Source organism: Podarcis cretensis, assembly GCF_951804945.1.
Source record: "Podarcis cretensis genome assembly, chromosome: 17".
Taxonomy (NCBI): domain Eukaryota; kingdom Metazoa; phylum Chordata; class Lepidosauria; order Squamata; family Lacertidae; genus Podarcis; species Podarcis cretensis.
The window spans coordinates 10,187,412-10,211,270 of record NC_137187.1 but is presented as its reverse complement, the minus strand read 5'-3'; the positions used below and the strand labels follow the sequence as shown (position 1 = coordinate 10,211,270).

Below are 23,859 nucleotides of genomic sequence, written 5' to 3'. Positions count from 1 at the left end.
CGAATATGAGTGATTTTATCTGCAAAAAACTTTGCAAAATCGTTGCAGGAGATCTTGGGGTCTTTACAAGGCCCCGGTGGTAAAGGTGGTTCCGTTAAATTACGAACCACCTGAAAGAGTCTCCTGCTACTATTTTCTGCAGATGCAATAGAGGCGGTGAAGAAAGTCTTCTTCGCCGTCGCTATCGCCACTTGGTAGGCTCGACGTTGAGCTCTAACCTGTGTCCGGTCAGATTCAGAGTGAGTTTTTTGCCACCGACGCTCTAGCCGTCTCAGCGATTGTTTCATCGCCCTCAGTTCCGAAGAAAACCACGGAGCTGTCCGGGCTCCATGCAATCGGAGAGGGCGCTTCGGAGCCAGACAGTCGATAGCCCTGGTTAACTCCGCATTCCAGCGGGCCACCAGGGAATCAGCTGAAAGGCCATCAACATGGGATAAAGCATCCCCTACCACTCTCTGGAAACCATTTGGATCCATTAAGTGGCGGGGCGGACCATCCGAATTGGTCCCACCTCCCTGCAGAGGGGATGGGTCGCAGAGAAGTCCAGTTGCACCAGGAAGTGATCTGACCATGGCACTTCTTTTGTTTCACTTTTACTTAGTGTCAGATCACCCACGTCACTAGAGGTGAACACCAGGTCTAAGGCATGTCCATGACTATGAGTTGGGCCAAACTTATTCAGGGACAGCCCCATGGAGGCCATGCTTTCCACGAAGTCCCGAGCAGCCCCTTGTAAGGTCGTGTCGGCATGGATGTTAAAATCTCCTAGGACAACCAAACTAGGTGTCTCCAGGAGAAAATCCGCCACGACCTGAAGCAGCTCAGACAGGGAGTCCTTGGTGCAGCGGGGAGGTCGGTACACCAAAAGGAATCCTGTACTGCCCCTATTGCCCAACTTCCAGAACATGCACTCAGGGTCCGGGGACCCTGTGTGATCGCCACAGGGGGTTATTATTATTTTTTAAAACTGCAGCCTCAGCATCTTCCATTTATTGTTGATCACAGTCATTTTGAAAATAATGGATCTTACTTTCTTCCTGTTGCTCTGCAGCACTGGCTTATTTCCTGTATCTGGCTGGTCTGTTGATTTTAATGCCAAAGAACTAATTGCACAGTGGTAAATGATAATGATTTGTAAATGATATGATCATGTGGGTTACAGGGATTGTACACGCAGGTCCGGCTATCAGAATACTTCTCATGCAAAATTTCAGTTATCTGAACGCAAAGAATTATACTCAGACATTGCTACACAAATGGTTGATTCAGATATCTGAATGTCCAGGGTTTGCCCACTTCTTTAGTTGTTTGTGTTTTGCTGGTCACTGGCAGTCATTTCAGGCAGAAACCATGGAGGGAAGGAGGGAGATTAGCAAGATCAGGGAGCAAGGGAGATCAGACAAATCACCTTTGTTTGCCTTTTTTGGGCAGAAACCAGGGACAGAAGGAGGCAAATCACAGATTAGAAATGTTCCCGTCTGAAATAATGGAAATCGCCAGCTCATTATGTGAACTCTCGCCTAAAGAATGATTTTCCTGGGATTGCATTCTGTTCAGAAAGCAGGATTAGTGTGTACACATAATACACAAAGGCTGTGTTCATATCTTTCCCCTTACAGATGGAAAAACATCATAATTGGAAAAATGGTCCATAGCAAAGGACTATACATCCCAATGCACTTTTTTTCATTTTTTTAAAGTACAGTGGTACCTCGGGTTACATACGCTTCAGGTTACATACGCTTCAGGTTACAGACTCCGCTAACCCAGAAATAGTGCTTCAGGTTAAGAACATTGCTTCAGGATGAGAACAGAAATCGTGCTCCAGCGGCACAGCAGCAGCAGGAGGCCCCATTAGCTAAAGTGGTGCTTCAGGTTAAGAACAGTTTCAGGTTAAGAACGGACCTCCAGAACGAATTAAGTACTAAACCCGAGGTACCACTGTACAAGTACAAGTTTGGAGACTGTTACATGCATCTAGTTTGGACCTAACATTTCTCCAGAGATACGGCTTGATCACACATGCAGATTCATCAGGTGGTTACGGTCTGCATGCTAGTTACACATCATTAAGGTAGATGTAAATTAAAGACGGCACGGATCTAGGGAAACCACCTATGGGGTCTTGCTGCTATCAAGTCCCCTTGGTCTCTTTTTGTTGTCTTATGAGTAACTTGGTTGTGCTAACTGCCCACTCCTCTGTCCACAGCTCTATGGCCAGTACACAGACAACCTCTGCAGTCTTTCCCGGAAGGAAGAAGATGAACTCCTGGGGGAGAAGAGGCCCCAACGCAATGGCCAGGGGCCCCTGAAGCGAGTCAGCCAGGCTGAAGTGAAAGCAGAACGCTACTCCAAGTGCCATGGTAGGCCTCAGGGAAGCCCTGCTTTTCCAACGGGCTCTTCACACTGGTACACTATCCAGCGTGAAAATGGATGGAGTTAATTGTGTCAGGGTTGTGTTTGTGTGGATGCAATGAAACAATCCCAGAGGTAAACAGAAAGCTTTGGTACTTTCATTCCATCTTCTGGAAGCTATCTACCTTCAGGAGAACCTTCCTACTACACTGGTGTGTACTGAGGAGCTGCACATTGAACACCAAATAACTGTGGCAGGAGTGGGAAACCTCTGGTTCTTCAGATGCTGCTGAACTACATCTCCCATCAACCCCAGCCAGCATAGACAATAGTCTAGGCTGATGGGAGACGTACCGTACCACAACAACATTTGGAAGGCCAGAGTTTCCCTAGACCTGCTGCATGAGTTACAGAGGTTAGAGTTAGATTTCCAGAAACAGGCTTGAGGTAAGAGTTGAGGAACTTTTCACAAGTGATTAGCTGGTTAAATGGCACTATTATGTGCTACTCATTTCTCAGCAAGGTGATGCATTCCAGGAGCAGCTTCCTGGGTTTGGTTTCTGAGGTCGCTGGACATTTATGGTGGATTCTGTAGCATTCGAGTTTATTTACAAATATGCATGTTGAACGCAGGTGGTAGAAATAAGAACTTAAATGCTCTTACAGTCGAAACGAAGCTATCACCAGGAATGACTAGCCATAGCAGTAGGAAGACAGTGGAATAAATTGGCTCAAGAAAAGGATTAGGCGAATGTAAGGGTTTCGGGGCCATTAATATACAGAATGAGATAATTCAGAAATGATAACTTACTCTCAAAGCGCCTCTGATATTTTTGAGCTCTGGAAAGTAGGAGTTCATGGAAGGAGACCGACACCATGATGTGGCTTTTATCATATTGTTCTTGAATGCACAACATGTAATGTCCTGTTAGATGGACTATTCAGGTCTGCCAGTTTTACAGTTTTCACAGATTAGGTGAAATGGGAAACATTTCTTATTTTTTCTTGCCTACTGTTTGCTGATTTTAAGCCAAATGCACAGTCAATATTTGATTAAGTACATGGATCGAAGCTGATTTGATTCCTGTTGAATTCATTGAAGCTGATTGAACTGATATCCAAGTACTGCAGCTTTTTGTCAGCTCGCACTGTTATGGTCTGAAATTTCTTTATCCTCCACAGCCTGTGCTAAAAGAATCCAGAACTATGTTACCAAGAAGATGGGAGAAGACTGGATCTTCTTGGTCCTCCTGGGCCTTGTCATGGCACTGGTGAGCTGGGGGGTGGATTACTCCAGTGCCAAGAGCCTGCAAGGTAGGTGGACTGATTCTTTGCGAATCCCCCCCCAACTCATTTGTTGTTCACCAGGTACATTGTTTACACCAAAAACCCTTCATTAATAACACAAATCCAGGAGAGTTGGACTTTAGGACATTCCCACCACATGTGGAAGTATGTGCCTGTGGAGGTGCATCCTCTCCAGCATTTTGGTGAGACTCCTGGGCGCATCAGCGCTAGTTTACGTAGTGTTAGGTACCATCTGTGAGTTTCAGAGTGAGTTCTTTTCGCTGATATGGATTTAAAGGGAGGTTTAGACCACATTCTAGTCCATTGGGTGGGGTTAATCTTATAGCCTATGTTGTCCTCCAGTTGTTTTTTGATTACGTCGAGGGGGTTTGTGGGATTTTGGAGCATTTTGTCTATTGCGGATACCATCCCTTTGCCATGTCCCTTTGTTGTTAGGAGGAGGTTTTCGAAGGTTGTCAAGGGCCTAGTTGCTGCTGATTTTACTACTGGATTGTTTAAGAGGGCATGTAATTGGTGTATGTAACACTAATGTCTCACAACAAATGAAACTGATCTGTAGAAAACGCAACTTGAAAAAAGAGACAGTGCATATATTTTTGTAAACCAATAATATATATATACACACACACACACACACACACACACACACATATGAATCCATGCTACAGGCTGCTGGGAAGAGCAATAACAAGGGAGAAGATCTGTGTGAAGTTTGAAAGGTCTTAAAAAACAACAGACCAGGTTTGCAAAGGCATATATGTACTCTATGAGCAGACGGAGGGTGTCTTCTCACTACTCTACACCAACTCTCACTTGCCAATTTGAAGAAAATACATCCAGATCCTTGTTCCTGAATCCAGGCTTTTAGTAATAGCTATGACATGGCTGCCTTTACCTTACACAAAGTCAGGGAACAGCATTCAGTTTGCATGTGGCTCCAGCCTCAGTGACCATTGAGGGGAATCCTCGACCCCTGCTGAGGTACACAATATGAACTCAGAGCTGAAGCAGTCACAAGAGAGTTAGGGGAATGGGGTGCGGGTGACAGTGACACAGGCAAACAGCTACCGCAGGCTTTTGGTGCCTCCTGCATAAGCAGGTGTTATAGATTGGGGGACCCCACCCCTAAACCCTAGAAATCAATACATTGTGGGATTTCGATTAATTGGGATATGAATGAAAGTACAAGCTGCAGAACTGTGCCAGACAAGGAATCCCCGGGCTGGCCTGGCAAAGAGCAAATTGTTATGTACTGAAGTTCTCACCCTGGGCCAGCAGGGGGATGCTGTAGATAGTTTTCACTCAGGTCCACATATGCAAATAAGGGATTGAAAGTGACGTTCAGTGATTGGATAGTTACAGAAAGTGTTACAGTTGCGTTGTAGTGGAGTGCTATATAAGCAGGCTGGCTGAACCCTTCAGTTCAGTTCTGTTCTGTTCTGGCCTGTGAATAAACAAGAGCTGTTTGAAGAATCACTGTGTCGTCTGATATGTTCACCCACAACTTAACACAAATCTTTTGACATGATAAAAGGGGTTGATGGGCCATCGGAGAGGAATCCTTTGGCTTGGGGAGACAGGTGTTGCCAAGGTGATGGGGTGTGTGTTTGAGGTGACAGGGAAGAGTTTTTGAGCAAGATGGTCTGGGAAGAAGAAGAGGGAAGAAAAAAGACTGGGATCCATCTTGGGCAGGTTGGCTGCAGGCTGGCTGGGTGATATGCCTTAGACTCCAGGGCTGCACTGCTGGGAAGGACAAGCTCCTCTTGAAATGTCCATCCTAGACTTCCTCCATGCAGATTGAAGGTGTAAATAGATGAATAAACAATATTTCTTAAAGCTACAACAGTCTTTGCTGTGTCTAAGTTTTCCGAAGGTACACAGACCCTGGGTGAATGCCTGGAACCCCATGGGCTCTTGCCACCGCTCGACAGAGAGAAGAGGCACCCAACTTTTGTGACCCATTGTTCCTCATATATATTGCTAGTCCTCCATCTCCCACTGTGTCTGTGTACACCCTATACTTTTCTGGGCTCTGTAGTTTGTTACTGGTTTCTGGGAATTGTAACTCTGTAAGTACTCAGAATATCAGAAGGTGACGTTTTCCTCCTAATTGGAGTTCCATATTACAAAAGGCTTTCTATATTTAATATCTGCTTCCACATAGCTGTTAAAGGCACAAGAGTCCGGCTCTCTCCCAATGCCAACCCTAAAACTATGCCAAGAACTCAAGTTTCATGAGCTGTAAAATAAGCTATGTTTCTGCCGTAGGTCTTTCACCAGCTCATCTTCAGCTGGCAATACAGTGGTACCTCTGGCTACGGACTTAATTCGTTCCAGAGGTCCGTTCTTAACCTGAAACCGTTCTTAACCTGAGGTACCACTTTAGCTAATGGGGTCTCCCGCTGCTGCCACCACGCGATTTCTGTTCTCATCCTAAGGTAAAGTTCTTAACCTGAGGTACTACTTCCGGGTTAGCGGAGTCTGTAACCCGAAGTGTTTGTAACCTGTGGTTTTTGTAACCCGAGGTACCACTGTACTACATTCAGTGCAAGACCAGGCATGGCATTTCATTTTTTTTTTTTTTAAATGATATTTATTAAGTTTCACAAAATATAACAAACTTCGAAACAACAAATAACAATCAACAAAAATACAAACAATATCAGAAAACATAAAAAAACAAAAACATACAAAAGATTCAACATAATAATAACAGAAACATTAAAAGAAAACTCTGGTTCATTCTAATAGTCTTCAAAACCTTATTTTCCTTACTTCCTCCCGCCTCCCTTCTTGTATTCCACTTTAAAAGTTTTTTCAGCAAGCTCATTCAAAATCGTTTTATCCTTTATCTTTCCCTTTATACTCTTCCTTGTCCTAATCACTGGAACCCCATCGTTTCATTTACGCTGCCCTTAGCACTCATAAATTTTACAATGATTTTGTAGATAAGCTTTGAACTTCTTCCAGTCTTCTTCCACCAACTCTTCTCCTTGATCTCGGATTCTGCCAGTCATTTCTGCCAATTCCATATAGTCTATTACTTGTGTCTGCCATTCTTCCAAGGTGGGTAGATCTTGTGTCTTCCAGTGCAGGCATGGCATTTCAGGTGCAGGGGGTCAAAAGTGATTTTAAGATTTAGGGCAGTTTTGTTTAGATGCTCATGCTTGGATAAATAGTTAAACAACAGGCAGCGTATTCATTTGTTGTGGCGGTTTATTAATACTTCAGAATAAGTACAGCATTTCCCCCCCCTTTTTCATTTCTGTGCAAAAAGGCTTTGAAATCTCCACTCAGCCATGGACTTGGTGCCCTTGCAACAACAACAAAAGCATTTAAATGTTTTATCTGCAGCGTCAACTCCCCCTCAAGAACCCCCATATTCCCCCCCCCAGGTAGGAAAGCATCCAGTTGCCCCTGTTTGTATACTGCTGCTACAATCAACTTAACCCAATCCCCCCGCTGCTTTATTTCACGGAGGCAGGGGACACATACTAAGAGACTGGGTAACCATAACACTCCAATCAATTATGAAGCACACAATGAACATTTGTCTCCAGCACTGTGGCTGAGGGGAATTGTAGTCCTCGACATCTGGAGGGTGCCAGGTTGGGGAATTTGGTTTAGTTTGCTGCTCACTGGATTCTTTTCATGTTCTGAAGTTGCTGGCCTTTGTTTTTATGCCCCCACTACAGCTTACAAGTGGATGTACAACTCGCTGCACCCAAGTATCCCTATGCAGTACCTGGCCTGGGTGACCTATCCGCTCGTCCTGATCCTCTTTGCTGCCCTCTTCTGCCAACTTGTCTCTCCGCAGGCTGTGGGTGAGAGAGAGCAAGGGATGGGAAGATTTGCCTGTTTGTCTAAGGCTAAGGATGCCTCCTGACATCTTTTTCATCACATGCATTTGTGATGATTTGTGCTCATGATGTTGTCAGGGAGGTCACAAACAACCCCTCTTTCAGTGCAGTTTGCGCCTGCAAAGGTTTGGTGGCAGTCACACTGCCATAACCGTCAAGTGTCCTGGAAAAAACGGGAAATCCTATTTTATTGTGCAAGATCGTGGCGGCCATTTAGGGTGCTACGCGCTCTCACGCCGCAGTCTTGCCCCCTAAAGCACTTTGGGGGTTGTGATTGCAGCGTGAATCACGTGACTTGCCCAGGAGTTAATCCTTGAAGACTTGTGTCCCATTTTTTAATTTGAAAAAGTTGGACGGTGTGCATTGCTTCATTTCTAGTCAGGACATAACTTTAACTTCCTGCTGGAATTCCGTCACTTTCCACATCACAAACGTTCTAGTTTATTTTTTGTCCCTTCTTTGTTGTGCTATCACTCCTCCAGAAAGCAATAACATGGTAGCATATTATACCTGTATACCTGTATACCTGAAGGAGTGTTTCCACCCCCATCGTTCAGCCTGAGATCTAGCACCAAGGCCCTTCTGGAGGTTCCCTCATTGCGAGAAGTGAGGTTACAGGGAACCAGGCAGATGGCCTTCTCAGTAGTGGCATCTGCCCTGTGGAACACCCTCCCTTCAGATGTGAAGGAAATAAGCAGCTATCTTCTTTTTAAAAGACATCTGAAGGCAGCCCTGTTTAGGGAAGTTTTTAATATTTAATGCTGTATTGTTTTTAACACTTGATTTGAAGCCGCTCAGAGTGGCTGGGGTAACTCAGCCAGATGGGCAGGGTATAAATAATACATTATTATTATTATTATTATTATTATTATTATTATTATTATTGAAGCATTTCAAAACCCAGCCAGGTGGGCAGGGTATATATTATTATTATTATTATTATTATTATTATTATTATTATTCTATAAAACAGAATAAACCCACTGCCAATGCACTGTTACTATGTTAAGAACATGTTGCAGAAAATATACCTGCAATAAAACACCAGTTTGGAGGGGCCCTTAGATTATCCACAGCAACAAATCCATTTCTTTTAAGCCTAGGCTTGCCCCAGTCATGTATGCAGTCTCCCCCCGACTCCCATTTTTAGAGCAAGAAGGGAGCATCGCCAGAGGGAGCTGATATTTTCTGCTCTTGCCTTTTAATTCCCTTAGGCGTTTTCCTCCCAGAAGATTGGGGTGGGGTGAGGAGAGGGACCATGGGGAGAGATTAGCTGCAGAGAGGGGGAAGAATTTGGCTCCCCACATACCCCGTTTGTTCAGAACCCCCTGCTTTCTTTGCAATAGGAGTGAACTTTTTTTTTTTAGCTAACAGGTGTTTGTCACCTGTAGTTTGAGCCCCAGTCTCTCTGCACAGGGTCTCTTCTGTGGCACAATCCCTCACCTTTCCTTTCTGCTTTGTTCAGGCTCTGGGATCCCTGAGCTGAAAACCATTATGCGGGGAGTCGTCCTCAAGGAATACCTCACACCCAAAGCTTTTGTGGCCAAAGTTGTAAGCCTGACAGCTGGCCTAGGAAGTGGGATACCTGTCGGGAAAGAGGTGAGCACCGCCGGGGCTTGGGGAGGGGAGAAGGGCAAGTCGCAGAAGGCAGGGAGTGTAATTTCATTATACACTTCATTACACACCTTTAGGCGCCAGGCAAAAATGTTCCTCTTTAACCAGACCTTTTGCTGATTGACGTCCAATGCCTTTTTAAAATGTGTTGGGGAGGAGAGAGGTTACTGGGTTGTTTTTGTTTTTATTATGTATTTTATCTTGTGATTTTATGTTGTAACTGCCCTGAGACCTGCAGGTATATGGTGGTATGCAATTATTATTATTATTATTACAGTGGTGCCCCGCAAGACGAATGCCTCGCAAGACGGAAAACTCGCTAGACGAAAGGGTTTTCCGTTTTGGAGGCGCTTCGCAAAATGAATTTCCCTATGGGCTTGCTTCGCAAGACGAAATGTCTTGCGAGTTTTTCCGACTTTCCCCCCCTTTTCCCCCCTTTTTCTAAGCCGCTAAGCCGCTTATCCGCTAAGCCGCTAAAAGCCGCTAATAGCGCTAATCCGCTAAGCCGTCAATGGGCTTGCTTCGCAAGACGAAAAAACCACTATACGAAGAGAATCGCGGAACGGATTCTTTTCGTCTAGCGAGGCACCACTGTATTATTATTATTATTATTATTATTATTATTATTATTATTATTAATATTATTATTAGTGCTGGGGACGCAGATTTCATCCCCATCACCTCTATTTTTAATGTTCAGGCTATGAGTGCTGTTGCTAATGAAGCCCATACAGCACCACCTACACATAAGGGAAGTATTCTCAGGCTTGGGAAAACCCTGAGGTTTGCAAAAATAGAAACATATACAGTTGTACCTTGGTTTTCGAACAGAATGCGTTCCAGAAGTCCGTTCGACTTCGAAACATTCAGAAACCAAGGCGCGGCTTCCGATTGGCTGCAGGAGTGTCCTACAGCCATTCAGAAGCCACGCTGAATGTTCGGTTTCCGAGGCAAAGTTCACAAACTGGAACACCTACTTCTGGGTTTGCGGCATTCGAGTTCCAAGCTGTTTGTGAACTAAGCTGTTCGAAAACCAAGGTACGACTCTATTTATAGTGAAAGATGTTCTGTTAGGGGAACCCAAAACAGCCCATTGAGAACTGAGGGTGTTTAGTGGCCACGGAGTGCTGTCCAGCTGTTGGAGAAGAGAGAACAGAATGAAAAAGCTGGGATACAGAACAGCCGCACCCCACACTGCAACATTTTGTTGCTGTTTCTACTTGTGGCCGTCTGTTTCCTATTGCCTAAGGAGGTTGATGGTGGCTAACTCAGCCACTCTAATTTCTTAGAGGGGGAGGCAGACCAGGCAGAAGAGTTGCCAATGGTCTAGCTCCTAGGAAGGGGCACGGGGAACGATGGGTGTAGTGGCTGCAGGGTCAGCAGGCAGAACCATAGGATTGGAAGGGAACCACAAGGGTCATCTAGTCCAACCTCCTGGGGAAGGAGGCAGGTAGAAGGTAAAGTTGGAAGATGGAGCACTCCTAATGAGAACAAGGCCAGGAGGAGGAGGGCTGCGGAGAAAGAACAGGGCAGGTGGTAATAATAATAATAATAATAATAATAATAATAATAATAATAATAATAATAATTTTATTTTATTTGTACCCTGCCCTCCCCAGCCAAGGCCAGGCTCAGGGCGGCTAACAAGCAATAATAAAAACAAGTTTAAATGAATACAACTTAAAAACAAGATTAAAATACAACATTATGTGAGCTTTATCATGTGACCCAGGAGCTTCTGGGGAAGGCTGATGCTCACACATTGCTTTGAAATAATAAGCAGCCGATCCTTCGACTGGAGGCCTCTCTCTCAGCCGACAGAGGGAGACACCTAACCTTCTTCCTCTCCCATTAAGGACCTTTTAACTCACCTTGTCATTTTGATTACATTTATGATCTTGCCAACCACGCATGGGCTGCCTAAAGGTAGATTTCGAAAGTGTGCCTTTTCAGCGGCATGAGAGTCTTACAAAGATGTTGGTAGGTCTGGGAGTGATAAAAACAGATAGGAGAGGCAGAATCTTTGCTACTTTTTTGGCATAAAACTGAATTGAACGATGCTCCTCAACCTTCCTTCCTTCCTTCCTTCCTTCCTTCCTTCCTTCCTTCCTTCCGCAGGGCCCCTTTGTGCATATTGCCAGCATCTGTGCTGCCGTCCTGAGCAAGTTCATGTCCATCTTTTGTGGTGTGTATGAGGTAAGTGTTCTGCATGCTCCATCTGGTCTGTGATGGAGGCTGTCAAAGGGGGAGGGGGAGCCTCAGAGACCCAGAATATTGAAGGCAGGACCAGAATGAATAAAAAACAGAATAATTCTAGACTAGCTGGCCAGAGGGAAATGACAGCAATTGGCAGGTTTAGCTGTCCGTTACAATAAAATAAAATAAAATAAAATACAGAGGAACCCTCCAAGAATCATGAACCAAAAAGGAAGCTAAAACCACTCCATGCCTGATTGTAGTCAGAGTTAGGGTCACCCTATTTTCTTCTTTAAAAAAAAACAAAAACAAACAACCAATCCTAAAATATCGGAAGCAAAGCTTGGCTCCCTGAAAACCACAGCTTCTTTGTAAACCTAATTGTAGGTTTCTAGACCATTTGCTGAAAAAGTTAAAAGGACTTCTGTCAAAGGATCAGAAATCAAACAGGGTTTGAACAGGGATCCTGATAGCTGGGGATGAGCCTATGATAATCTGCACATCCTCCTATTCCTCATGCATCGCTCTACTTGTCCTGTTCAACACCTGACCTTGTAAAAACATGTATCCGCATTCTTGCAAGCCTGAATCTTGGAAGCGAAATTTTGCAAAACGGGTGGAATGCACGTAAAACAGTGTACACCGGCACATTTTCACTTTCTTTTGCCCAGAAATAGTGTTTTGCATTTTGGCGGACAAGGTCCAAACTTTGGTCACTGCTACCCATATATACGGGATGCGGGTGGCGCTGTGGGTTAAACCACAGAGCCTAGGACTTGCCGATCAGAAGGTTGGCAGTTCGAATCCCCGTGACGGGGTGAGCTCTCATTGCTCAGTCCCTGCTCCTGCCAACCTAGCAGTTCGAAAGCACGTCAAAGTGCAAGTAGATAAATAGGTACCGCTCCGGCGGTAAGGTAAATGGCGTTTCCGTGTGCTGCTCTGGTTCACCAGAAGCGGCTTAGTCATGCTGGCCACATGACCCTGAAGCTGTATGCCGGCTCCCTCGGCCAGTAAAGCGAGATGAGCGCCGCAACCCCAGAGTTGGCCACGACAGGACCTAATGGCCAGGGGTCCCTTTACCTTTTTACCCATATATACTGTGTGGTTGAGCAGCTGTAAATAAGCACAAATGATTTCATCGAGGCTTGTGCATTAGTAGCAGGCATCAAGACGTCCGGTGGGATGGGGGCTTTTAAAAATAAATAAATAACAACACATAAACATTATAGTAAGAAACGTGGTTGTTGTAAGCAGTTGTGTTTTGAGGCTGGCGTGGCTCTGGAAGCTTATTGCACACAACGCTGGCTGAACGACTAAAGAGGCTCGAGCTCTGTAGCAGTGGCTGGCTTGGTGACTGGCTGCGCAATACCGTTCCAATAGCTGGTAACAACTGCCAGGCTAGTATGGAGAACTGGCACATAGGCTATATAGTATTTGGTGGTGCGTAGAAAGGAACGGGGTCACCGTAGGTGCTGGCTGTGTATAGTGACTGGCTCACTGCTCACTTCCTCTATGAGAGAAGGCTGGTTTTGCTGCTCGCTGTTGCTTTGTGCCGGAGGAGGAGGGAGGAGGAAAGAACTAACCATGTGGCTGTGCCCCCTCCTAACCCTGGCATGCTTTTCTCTGGCCGGGCTCTCTATTCCAGAATGTGCACAGGCAGCTCGATCTCCTGGTGGCGGCTTGCGCAGTTGGAGTTGGATGTTGCTTCGGGGCTCCTCTTGGAGGCAAGTGCAATTCCCGTATTTATACCCCACCCCCGCTCCCGACTGAGGAAGTTTCTGGAATGGAAGCCATGTTTTCTGCTCAACTGACAACACTGTCATGGTGCTGTGGTGTGGTTCTTTTACCTCGCGTAACCCAACAGAGAAACAGAAAATGCAACGAAGGGACATCCTGTGGGAAATAGAAAGTGACTTTGGTGCAAGGATGTGTTGGGCAGGGACTAATAATAATAATAATAATAATAATAATAATAAAATTTATTACTTATACCCCGCCCATCTGGCTGAGTTTCCCCAACCAACTTGGGCGACTCCCAACAGAATATTTAAAAAACACGATAAAACATCAGACATTAAAAACTTCCCTTCAGATGTCTTCTAAAAGTCAGATAGTTGTTTATTACCTTGCCATCTGATAGGAGGGAGTTCCACAGGGCGGGTGCCACCACCGAGAAGGCCCTCTGCCTGGTTCCCTGTAACCTTGCAGAGAGGAAACTGCCAGAAGGCCCTTGGAGGTGGACCTCAGTGTCTGAGCTGGACTATGGGGGTGAAGATGCTCCTTCAGGGAATGACATAAATCACATATGCCAATAATATCTAGCTGCCTCTATTTTTCAGGGACTGTCCCTATTTTCCAACTCTCTCTGTGTCTCCAGTAAATCACAGTTTCTCTTCCCCCTACCCCATTTCTTTTGCATCTTGGGGAAAATCTGGGGTGCTTTTAAAATAACATTGTTAGCATGGATACAGCAGGGGGTAGTACTACCTTCTCTGTCATTCTTCTCCCATAACTGCCTATCCAGATAGAAATGAGTAGGAGCTTTACAGTACAGTGGTACCTCAGGTTACAAACGCTTCAGGTTATAGACGCTTCAGGTTACAGACTCTGCTAACCCAGAAATAGTATCTCAGGTTAAGAACTTTGCTTCAGGATGAGAACAGAAATAGTGTTCTGGTGGTGCGGCGGCAGCAGGAGGCCCCATTAGCTAAAGTGGTACCTCAGGTTAAGAACAGTTTCAGGTTAAGAACGGACCTCCAGAATGAATTAAGTTCTTAACCCGAGGTACCACTGTATTTCCATTTTCACACTTCCCTTCTGAAGTAGCACAGTTCCATAACCATATTATATTTTTGCACATAGAGTGTGGCTCTAACTTCCCCATCTTTCCTTGTCCAAACTTCAACAAAGCAAGGAAAGCATTGTACACCTATTCCACCATTTTCCATTGAATGTCTCCAAACTGCTCATATCTTGTTTTATTGCAGGAAACTGTGGAAATCCTACACATGTGCCAAGCGCTGCACTGGGAAGATGCTGCCTATTGTAGCTTCCTAGCACGTTTACATGCAGCCATTGACACATGCCCCAAATTTTCACACATGACCATCTACTTGATAAATCACTGCAGTTTCCTACACTTCTGGGTTGGAGCTGTGTGATTTGTGAAATTTGTAACATACACTACATCTCTTAACCCCTTGAACAATTGACACCTGAATACATTATTCACATGTGACTCTGGAAAGATGGGAGAATTCTGCATTTACAAGAGCTGAGGCCTTGTCTCTTGCATGAATCCCTTTTGGTGTTACATCACCATCTTGCTAAGTACACCCAAGCTTGTGTGTTGGTGAGAAATGAGGCGGGAACTCTTGGCATATACAGTGGTACCTCGGGTTACAAACACCTCAGGTTACAAACATTTCAGGTTACAGGCTCCGCTAACCCGGAAGTAGTACCTCGGTGTAATGGTTCTAGGGGTTGCTCGTGCGTAAATCGGCACCACGCTTGGCTGAGTTACCTGGGTGAACCCTTTCTGTCTGGACAGCCACTCACCTGTGGCTGTCTCAATTGCTGGCAGAATCCGTCAGTGGGCGTTTCATGAACTTCTTCCAGCAAAGAAGCTCTTTGACGCCTAGTCTCCGCCTACTCTCCCTGCGCGGAAGCCTTCTGCGCAGGGAGGGTGTGGGCAGCGGAGGACCCATGCTCTCCCCGCTGGTCTCCGGCGAGGAGTCATGGAGCCACCTCACCGATTCCCCCATCTGCCCCCCTTCTCCACTAGTGTTACGCTGATTTCCTTCCCCAAAAGATGGGCTGCTTCTCTCCTTCCTGGTACGCTCTCCGGAATCCCTCTGGAGCCCTCCCTCTCCCTCTGGCTCTGATGGCAGTTCCCTGACACTCGGGTTAAGAACTTTACCTCAGGATAAGAACAGAAATTGTGCGCCAGCAGGTGGCAGCAGGAAGCCCCATTAGCTAAAGTGTTACCTCAGGTTAAGAACGGTTTCAGGTTAAGAACGGACCTCCGGAACGAATTAAGTACGTAACCAGAGGTACCACTGTACAGGATTTTCCAGTGGGTTAAGTGTGCATTGTTAGATAACATCTACAGTATTGATCATTCTTTGACACTAGCTACCAATTCTGTCACTCATTCTTCCCTTTCTCTGCTTCTGTGTCTCACTTTGTGTGTCTCTGTGCGTCTTTGTCTTTCTCTCGCTCATGTCTCTTCCACCAGTAGCAGCCATATTATTACACAGATGTCCTGACTGTGGGATGTGCAGTAGGGGTAGGCTGCTGTTTCGGGACACCACTGGGAGGCAAGTGAATCCTGGCTATTGTCTAACTTTCGCTAGAAACATTGCATCGTTCCTCATCCCCACCCAGCCCAAATTATAACCCATCCTCTAAATTCCATTTTCTAATGCAGGCAGGCAGATTCCAGGCTTGTTGGGACTCTATGGTTGTTGTTTTTGTTAAACTAGAAACCCACGGTCTACCAAGTGCGAGACACACACAGGCGAATCAAAAAACAGGGTGCCTCTAAGCATAGGAATTTGCTTTTCAGTACTGGAACTGGACATCCTTATCTCACACAAAAGGCCGCTCCTGGTTAGCTTTCTTTTTGAGAGCCAGCGTGGTGTAGTGGTTAAGAGCGGTAGACTCGTAATCTGGGGAACCGGGTTCACGTCTCTGCTTCTCCACATGCAGCTGCTGGGTGACCTTGGGCTAGTCACACTTCTTTGAAGTCTCTCAGCCCCATTCATCTCACAGAGTGTTTGTTATGGGGGAGGAAGGGAAAGGAGAATGTTAGCCGCTTTGAGACTCCTGCGGGTAGTGATCAAGCGGGATATCAAATCCAAACTCTTCTTCATCATTTCAGCAACCTAATTTATTTGGGGAAAGCCATGTTGTTCCTGCCATTGTTAAACAATTGGGAGTCAGAAACCATTCCTGATCTACAGCAAATCACCCAGGGATCTACCAGTAGACCCCAATCTACCTTCTTCTCTAGTTATGTTTTTTAAAGTATTTGGTTTTAGATAACTGGCCAGCACACCCTCTACCCTGGCAGCACAGAAGCTGTTTCCATATTGGCTCATACCATTCCAGCCAAACACTTACCTTGGAATCATGTATCCAGGGCTGATGCTGAGGTTCAGAGAAGCACCCATTAGTGTACCAGTATGGAAAGAAAGCAATTGGGAAGCAGTTCCCATTCCACTGAGCTAGCGGTTTCCAAACTTCTTTCTGGGGAACTCTGCCATTTTCTTGGAAGTTTATCGATAGTTCCTTAATGAGACCATCTGTAATGGTGGACAAGCTTCCCTGGAAAACAGCTTGTTTCACTATCAAAGATTTTTCCAGCACTTTCAGTTCACACAGTAAAGACAAACACTGTCCATAATTTCATGTGAAGTGATGCACAGAATATGATCCACAAATCCTCTGCAAAGCACAGCAGAGATAGAGACTCAGCAGAGATAGAGACGGTTTCCTCAAAGCAGAAAGTTTGGAAACCCCTGTGCTGTTGAAATTGGGAATTGTTTATTTTCGCTCATGCTTAGCCTTAGCTGAAGGAAACCGAGTTAAGGTGAAACAGTTCAAACACAACAACCCTGCTATTATTTTCTCTCTGCTACTTTTGCAAATTCCTGTTAATTCATGCGCTGGGGGAGTAGAAGTCGAGGTATTCTCAAGTGACTTTGGGAGCAGGTTGTGGTTGGGGAGAGGAACTGTTACGCATTGCTGAGAACATCCTTCTTCCTCATAGGTGTGCTCTTCAGCATCGAAGTAACTTCCACCTACTTTGCAGTTCGTAACTACTGGCGCGGATTTTTTGCGGCTACGTTCAGTGCCTTTGTTTTCCGAGTCTTTGCTGTTTGGAACAAAGATGCAGGTAGGATTCGAGGATTGTCTTCCTTCCTAGTCTTTGCTCTCACTGTACATCCTCCCCTATCCCCTATCCCAAGGGTGTCACTGCACAAGCGACTTCTTCAAGGTTGTAGAGATGGAGGGTGAGAGTCAGGCGAACTCTTTTAGCATGCTGTTCTAGTGCTGTGAGTTGCTACCCGCTCCCTCTTCCAGTTCTTACATTCATCTACATGACAGGCAGAAGCATAGGAGCCAACTCCTAGGGACCGAGGGAACCCAATAAAATATTTGAATGGGGTGTGTAATTGATTACATGGGGCGGGGTTTACTTGCCCCCTCCCCCAAATTTTATTCAAGTTGGCACCCCTGGTCAGAAACATCATCCTCAGGATAAAGGTAAAGGTAAAGGGACCCCTGACCACTAGGTCCAGTCGTGGCCGTCTCTGGGGTTGTGGCGCTCATCTCGCTTTACTGGCCGAGGGAGCCGGCGTACAGCTTCTAGGTCATGTGGCCAGCATGACTAAGCCGCTTCTGGCGAACCAGAGCAGCACATGGAAATGCCGTTTACCTTCCTGCTGGAGGGGTACCTATTTATCTACTTGCATTTTGACGTGCTTTTGAACTGCTAGGTTGGTAGGAACAGGGACTGAGCAACGGGAGCTCACCTTGTCGTGGGGATTCAAACTGCCGACCTTCTGATCGGCAAGTCCTAGGCTCTGTGGTTTAACCTGCAGTGCCCCCCGCGTCCCTCATCCTCAGGATAGTTTCATGCATATATGGAGCTGATTGCTTTGACTGCCTTGCTAAACAATTGCGAAACCTGCACTGGCTAGAACATTGGTTCACATTACAAACAGGAACAGTGGTATGAAACCATCACTATCCCACTGTTTAAACAATGTCAGCCCTATTCAACCTGCCTCCAATTTTCTCACTGCTGTGCTGTGGTGTTATTGGAGGCCACAGAGATTTTTCTACTAGTTTGCTTGCCTTTGATATTCAGGCTATTTTCAAGAGGGGATTTTCAAGTGGGTTCAGTATTGGACTTTTCTGGGACGATGCAGGAATTCATACCAAAACAACAGCAAACAGGATGAAGAATTTTTGAAAGGGCAGCTGCTTCCCTCTTCCTGTTAAACTGAAAGAGAAAAATGTGTGAGGATGCCAAATCAAAATACTATATACCATTTGGTGCTGCTTGTGAGCCAGAACTACTTCCTGATGACAGCAACAACAAAACCTTTTCTTAATGAAGTGCTCTTGAGGCTAGAAGTATTCTAGGCCCGTCCCAAAACATATCAAAATAACATCTGCATTACCAAGTCTTTTCAAGTGAGGTGCTAAGAACTGTGGCAGTGCTGAAAGGAAAGCTTCTGTGATGTTTCCTTGCTGTCCCTTGTGCTTGCGCATTGATATCCCATATTTTTCTAGGCTTTCCGCCACCCCCGGGGCTACTGCTTTCTGTAGTACACATTTAAAATTCTCTCACATTCTATTTTTCCACGGTCGTAATTCCTCCTGTCTTTCTCATCCCTGCTTCAGTCACCATCACAGCCCTCTTCAGAACCAACTTCCGCATGGATTTTCCCTTTGACCTGCAGGAGCTGCCAGCTTTTGCCGTAATAGGGTAAGCCCAAAGGGACGTGGCTAATTGTGATGCAAAACGATGCAAGGCGAGTGTCTTTCTCTCCCCCCCCTTGAAAACTCTCTGTATAAAGCAGAGCTACTGCTTGCTTAGAGTCCTCTGGAAGATCCGGGTTAGACACAACAGCATTCAGCAAAAGGGGAAAAACCTCACCGCAGTGCTTCCAGCAGCCATTGGATGACTCAGTTCAGAATAGAAACATTGTCGTGTTTTTCTCATGAGAAATTATTCCTGCAAGATGGCCAGATGCAAAGGAAAGGAGCAGCGCCCCTGAATGGCATCTAGGCGGGCATTTTTGCGGATGCGGCTTGCTGTTGCGAATGGTTGAGAAAAGCTGGCAAAATTCCTGCTTGCACACAACTTTCAAAGGCATTCTGGGATCCTGCTTGCTCCTGGCCACCACAGCAAAGAATGGGTTCCGTTTTCTCCTAAATCAGCCTTGGAACTTGCTTTCGTTCATGAAATATACTCGGAGTCGAGAGTGGATTTCATGCTCTTTATTCAGCTCATAGTGGTGAGGAGGAATGGAAGTTCCCCCACAATATCTGCTTTATATACATTATTTACACAATGGGCTGCACGTGATTGGCTAATTCCGGGATTCTTCTGTAGGCCAATCTGGTTGTGGATTCACTTCCACCTGGAGCTGGATTGGGTGGCTCCTGCAGACCAATCATACTGCTGCATTCTGAATCCTATTGTTCTAGGACCAATCAGACTGCTGCATTTTGGATCCTATTCAACTCAGTACATAACAGTTCACTTATCAGGGCTGGGTTGAGGGAAAGGGGCCTTTTTTTTTAAAAAAAAAAAAAAGCCATTTAAAAACAAGTTCACCAGTTGCAAATGGTGTTAGATGCTTGTTGAGCTGAAAGAAACAATCCGCTCCCCTCCATCTACCCCTTTTGTATCTCTTTTGAACCTCATTTGTCTCTCTTACGATCTTCCCCATGGACAAAATGACAGGGCTTGCCCAAGGGCTGTGGGGTGGGAATGAGGTTGTGGAATCCTGCGGTGGTAGAATGGCCTGTAATAATGCAGCTAATGGCTCACATTTTTTAAGAGCTCTCCTGATTTTTTTTGATTTTTTAAAAATAATCCTTACTGCAAATAGAAAATTAGGGGTGCACAAAGTGAGTCTGAGTTCACTGATGAGGCTTGGTATTTTTTTGATGAGAGAGAGAGAGAGAGAGAGAGAGAGAGAGAGAGAGAGAGAGTTTGTGTTTACATGGAGGAGCATTCAAAATACAGTGGTACCTCAGTTTAAGAACAGTCCTGTTTACGAACGATTCAGTTTACGAAGTCCGCAAAACCAGAAGTGGTGTCCTGGTTTGAGACCTTTACCTCGGTCTAAGAACAGAATCCGAATGTTGGAAGGGCACCGGCGGCGGGAGGACTCATTAGGGAAAGTACACCTTGGTTTAAGAACGGTTTCTGTTTAAGAACGGACTTCCGGAATGGATTAAGTTCATAAACCGAGGTACCACTGTAGTATTAACCAGCTGCAGCTTGAAGTGGACAAGACCCATCTCATTCTGCTGGATTTGTACAGACCAGGCTCTAGGGCAGCTGTTCTCAACCTGTGGGTCCCCAGATGTTGTTGGACTACAACTCTCATCATCCCTGAGCTCTGGCCTTTATAGCTAGGGGTGATGGGAATTGTAGTTCAACAACATCTGGGGACCCACAGGTTGAGAAAGGCTGCTCTAGGGTTGGTTTGTTTTTTGGCTACTCATATATATTTTCTGGATATGCTGCTGTCAGGCAGCTGGAAGCAACTCCCATGTCCGTTAGCCCAAGAATGTACAAAGACAAGGAAAAGTTTCTTAACATCTGTTTTTTATTCAGAGAGAGGCTTTGGAATACAGCCTCTTAGATAATGGTGTTGTCCCGAGTGAATCTCCACCCCTTCCTTCTGTCCCACTACCTCATGCATCATCCCTATGGGTGCTGACAAGCTCTATGGCTGCTTTTGAGCTCTTTGCTCTCCTACTTCCAAGGCTCGCCAGGTTCTGGGAGAGGGGGGATCTGGAATGCTTTGTAAAGACACTGTGTTTGCCAGCTGTTGCCCTCCTGGTGCTTCCTCCTCCTCCTCCTCTCCCATTATTTCCCAACTTTCCCCCTCATCAGCTTCTGAGCTGAGACTTCCCTCAAACCCCTGTTGTAATTCTGAACTGTCTTCCTCTTCTCTGGAAGGGTCAGGCTGGGGAGGGGGTCTCTACCATTCCTCCTCTGCTCAATCCCTGACAGCTGCCTACTGTTATGCTTAAAGTAAAAGTAAAGGGACCCCTGACCATTAGGTCCAGTCATGAACGACTCTGGGGTTGTGGCGCTCATCTCGCTTTACTGGCCGAGGGAGCCGGCGTACAGCTTCCGGGTCATGTGGCCAGTATGACTAAGCCGCTTCTGGCGAACCAGAGCAGCGCACGGAAACGCCGTTTACCTTCCCACCAGAGCAGTACCTATTTATCTACTTGCACTTTGACGTGCTTTCGAACTGCTAGGTTGGCAGGAGCAGGGACCGAGCAACGGGAGCTCACCCCGTCGCGGGGATTCGAACCGCCGACCTGATCGGCAAGTCCTAGGCTCTGTGGTTTAACCCACAGTGCCACCCGCGTCCCAAACTTTTATGCTTATCCTTGCTTAAAGAATAAAGTTAGGCTTCAATGTGGCTTATGTAAATCCATACATAGACAATTTTTAAAAGTTGGCAATGCCCACATTTATTTTATATTTTTTAAAATTCCTTTGCTGTAGGATCTGCTCTGGGTTCCTTGGAGCGTTTTTTGTTTACTTCAACCGGCAGGTGGTTTTGTGTGTACGTCGACATACGGCTCTAAGTCAATTCCTAACCAAATAGTGAGTATGCTTTTATAGAGTTATTCTCCTCCTTTGCTCAAGAATAATGGCAGCAGGACCTACCCCGCCACTGTACCAATGACCCTGCTCTAAAGCCCAGCCAGTAGGAGCCGCTGTGAAGTAAATGTTCAGCAGCAGCATCTGAAAAGACCCTGTGCTGCATTGATTTTTTATAGGGAAGATTGGGATTTTCATTTTAACGCAAACTGTAATGGTCAGGCAAAACATGGCAGAGGAAACGCTCTTAAATGTAGAAAGTAAACAATACCCTTTCATGAGTGTCGCTTTTCTTTTGGAATAAGTTTAAGGGAGCCTGCCAACTTAAATACCACAATGCCTTCTTGTTTTGCAGAAAGCAGATATTGTTGAAGTCAGGCTAGAGACCCTGACAGAGTTCATTGGGCTTAGGAGAGGCGAGGGCAGAATTGCTCTCTGGTTCGATTTTGCAGCAGTTTTTCTGGGTTTTATGTATGTTGGCACTTAACTTCTCTTTCTTTTCTGTTCTAGCCGCCTTATATATCCAGGGGTTATAACCTTTGTGATAGCGTCCTTGACATTCCCCCCAGGCTTCGGGCAGTTTATGGCTGGAGAGGTGAGAATATTGCTATAGGTCCATAAATGCCTAAAGCCTATTTCACAGAACGAGGGGTACAGTTTTCTCAACCTAGAATTTGTCTGTGCCTCGTTTTCCAACAGCAGTAGCTTCCATCAGCTGCAGGGGGGAAAACACTTCTCTACTGATTGTGCTGTCACTCCGTTGGGGAGTGAACTAGCACCATTCCTCTCTGTTTTGTGTGCATGCTGAGAAGGAAAGTAGTAGTCATCCCATCCTACCTTGCATTGACTAAGACAGGTTAGGGAACCTTAGGCCCAGGCGTCAAATGTGGCCCTCAGGGCCTATTTGTCTGGCCCTCAAGTCACACCCCTCCCCCACCTCCCACTGGCACAGTCCCCAGAGCACTTTGCTGTGGCTGAAATGTGCCCTTGATGGCGCATCTTGTGCATGGAAAGAAGTCCATGTGGGATGTGCCTAGAAACCTGTGGCTGTACCTAGCCCACTGTACAAAGATCCAATCTGTTGCGTGGCCCACTTTGGGCTCTGACACTGGCCACTGCTGCTGTGTGGCCCTTGGGAGGCTGGCTTGTGAGGGAATCTGGCCCTGAAGAAGATTCGCCTCTGGAGTAAAAGGAAGATGGAGTATCTTGTCTTTCCTATAAGGCAATAAGTAACCAAACAATTAAACCCCGTGTTGCAAACAATCATCACTAATATCCAAGGCAACACGATGACCAAGTGACAATGCGATGTCAATATTAACTCTTTATATAATCTATACAGAACATTGAACAATATGAAATATATGAAATGTGCACTCTCTGCAAAACCAAATAAACAGAAATCTTATAAATCTATGAAAGTCACAAAATGTGCACTCTAGATGGATTCCCATGAAAACATAAAACCAAATAAACGCAAGTCCCTGAAAGTCTGTGTAGACTATGCAAGTCTCTGAAAGAAGCAATGGGTCAGATTCTTATCTGGTGAAAACAAGCCATATAGATTTATAAGATTTCTGTTTATTTGGTTTTGCAGAGAGTGCATATTTCATATTTCAGTGGTTCTGTGAACTGTGATCTGCTCACAATTATATTGCAAAATATGGGACTCTGAACACGCTACTGGTTTAAAACATAGCTATGTCATTCTTTTTGTCAATTCGAAGCTAGTTTGGAGGCAGTGTCACCAAAGCACAGTATTTCATAAGAAACAACAGGCAATACACAGGGTATGCTGCATGTACACCACTTCCCAAACCATTGGTGGGGACGCAGAATTAGTGAGTGTACACAGCTTGGATTTCCTCCTTGCAAACCTTTTGGTTTCTGAACAATTGTAACCTCTCGGCTGCATGAAGAGGTATTTATAAGAACAAACTGAACAGGAGGATGTTGAAGATAGAATTGTTTCTGAAAGTGCGGAAAGAGCCTCTGCAATTCACATCCAGATATAAGCAGGGCTTTGTGTATGCCATGATTTCATTGGAGTACAGAGACCTGCAGAGAGTGGTACTGGCGACAGAATCCAGCTTCCCCAGTCTCTCAGGTTTCATTAGAAAAGACAAAAACTCACAAGCCAATGCAGTATTT

The 23,859-nt window shown here is 45.5% G+C and overlaps 1 protein-coding gene across 3 annotated transcripts in view; it reads left to right on the top strand.

Annotated features, from left to right (window-relative positions):
- Nucleotides 1-23,859, top strand: part of CLCN1 (chloride voltage-gated channel 1) — a 116,899-nt gene that overhangs the window by 64,159 nt on the left and 28,881 nt on the right. For 2 of the 3 annotated variants that reach the window (XM_079959246.1, XM_079959244.1), the window contains exons 2-11: nt 2,210-2,363; nt 3,538-3,669; nt 7,359-7,487; nt 8,989-9,122; nt 11,256-11,333; nt 15,574-15,652; nt 17,107-17,232; nt 18,750-18,834; nt 21,610-21,711; nt 22,219-22,303. In XM_079959246.1, the coding sequence (XP_079815372.1) occupies nt 2,210-2,363; nt 3,538-3,669; nt 7,359-7,487; nt 8,989-9,122; nt 11,256-11,333; nt 15,574-15,652; nt 17,107-17,232; nt 18,750-18,834; nt 21,610-21,711; nt 22,219-22,303 (1,104 nt within the window). Of the gene's footprint in view, nt 1-2,209; nt 2,364-3,537; nt 3,670-7,358; nt 7,488-8,988; nt 9,123-11,255; nt 11,334-12,978; nt 13,058-15,573; nt 15,653-17,106; nt 17,233-18,749; nt 18,835-21,609; nt 21,712-22,218; nt 22,304-23,859 lie in introns of all 3 variants that reach the window. The other variant, XM_079959245.1, reaches the window with a different exon arrangement.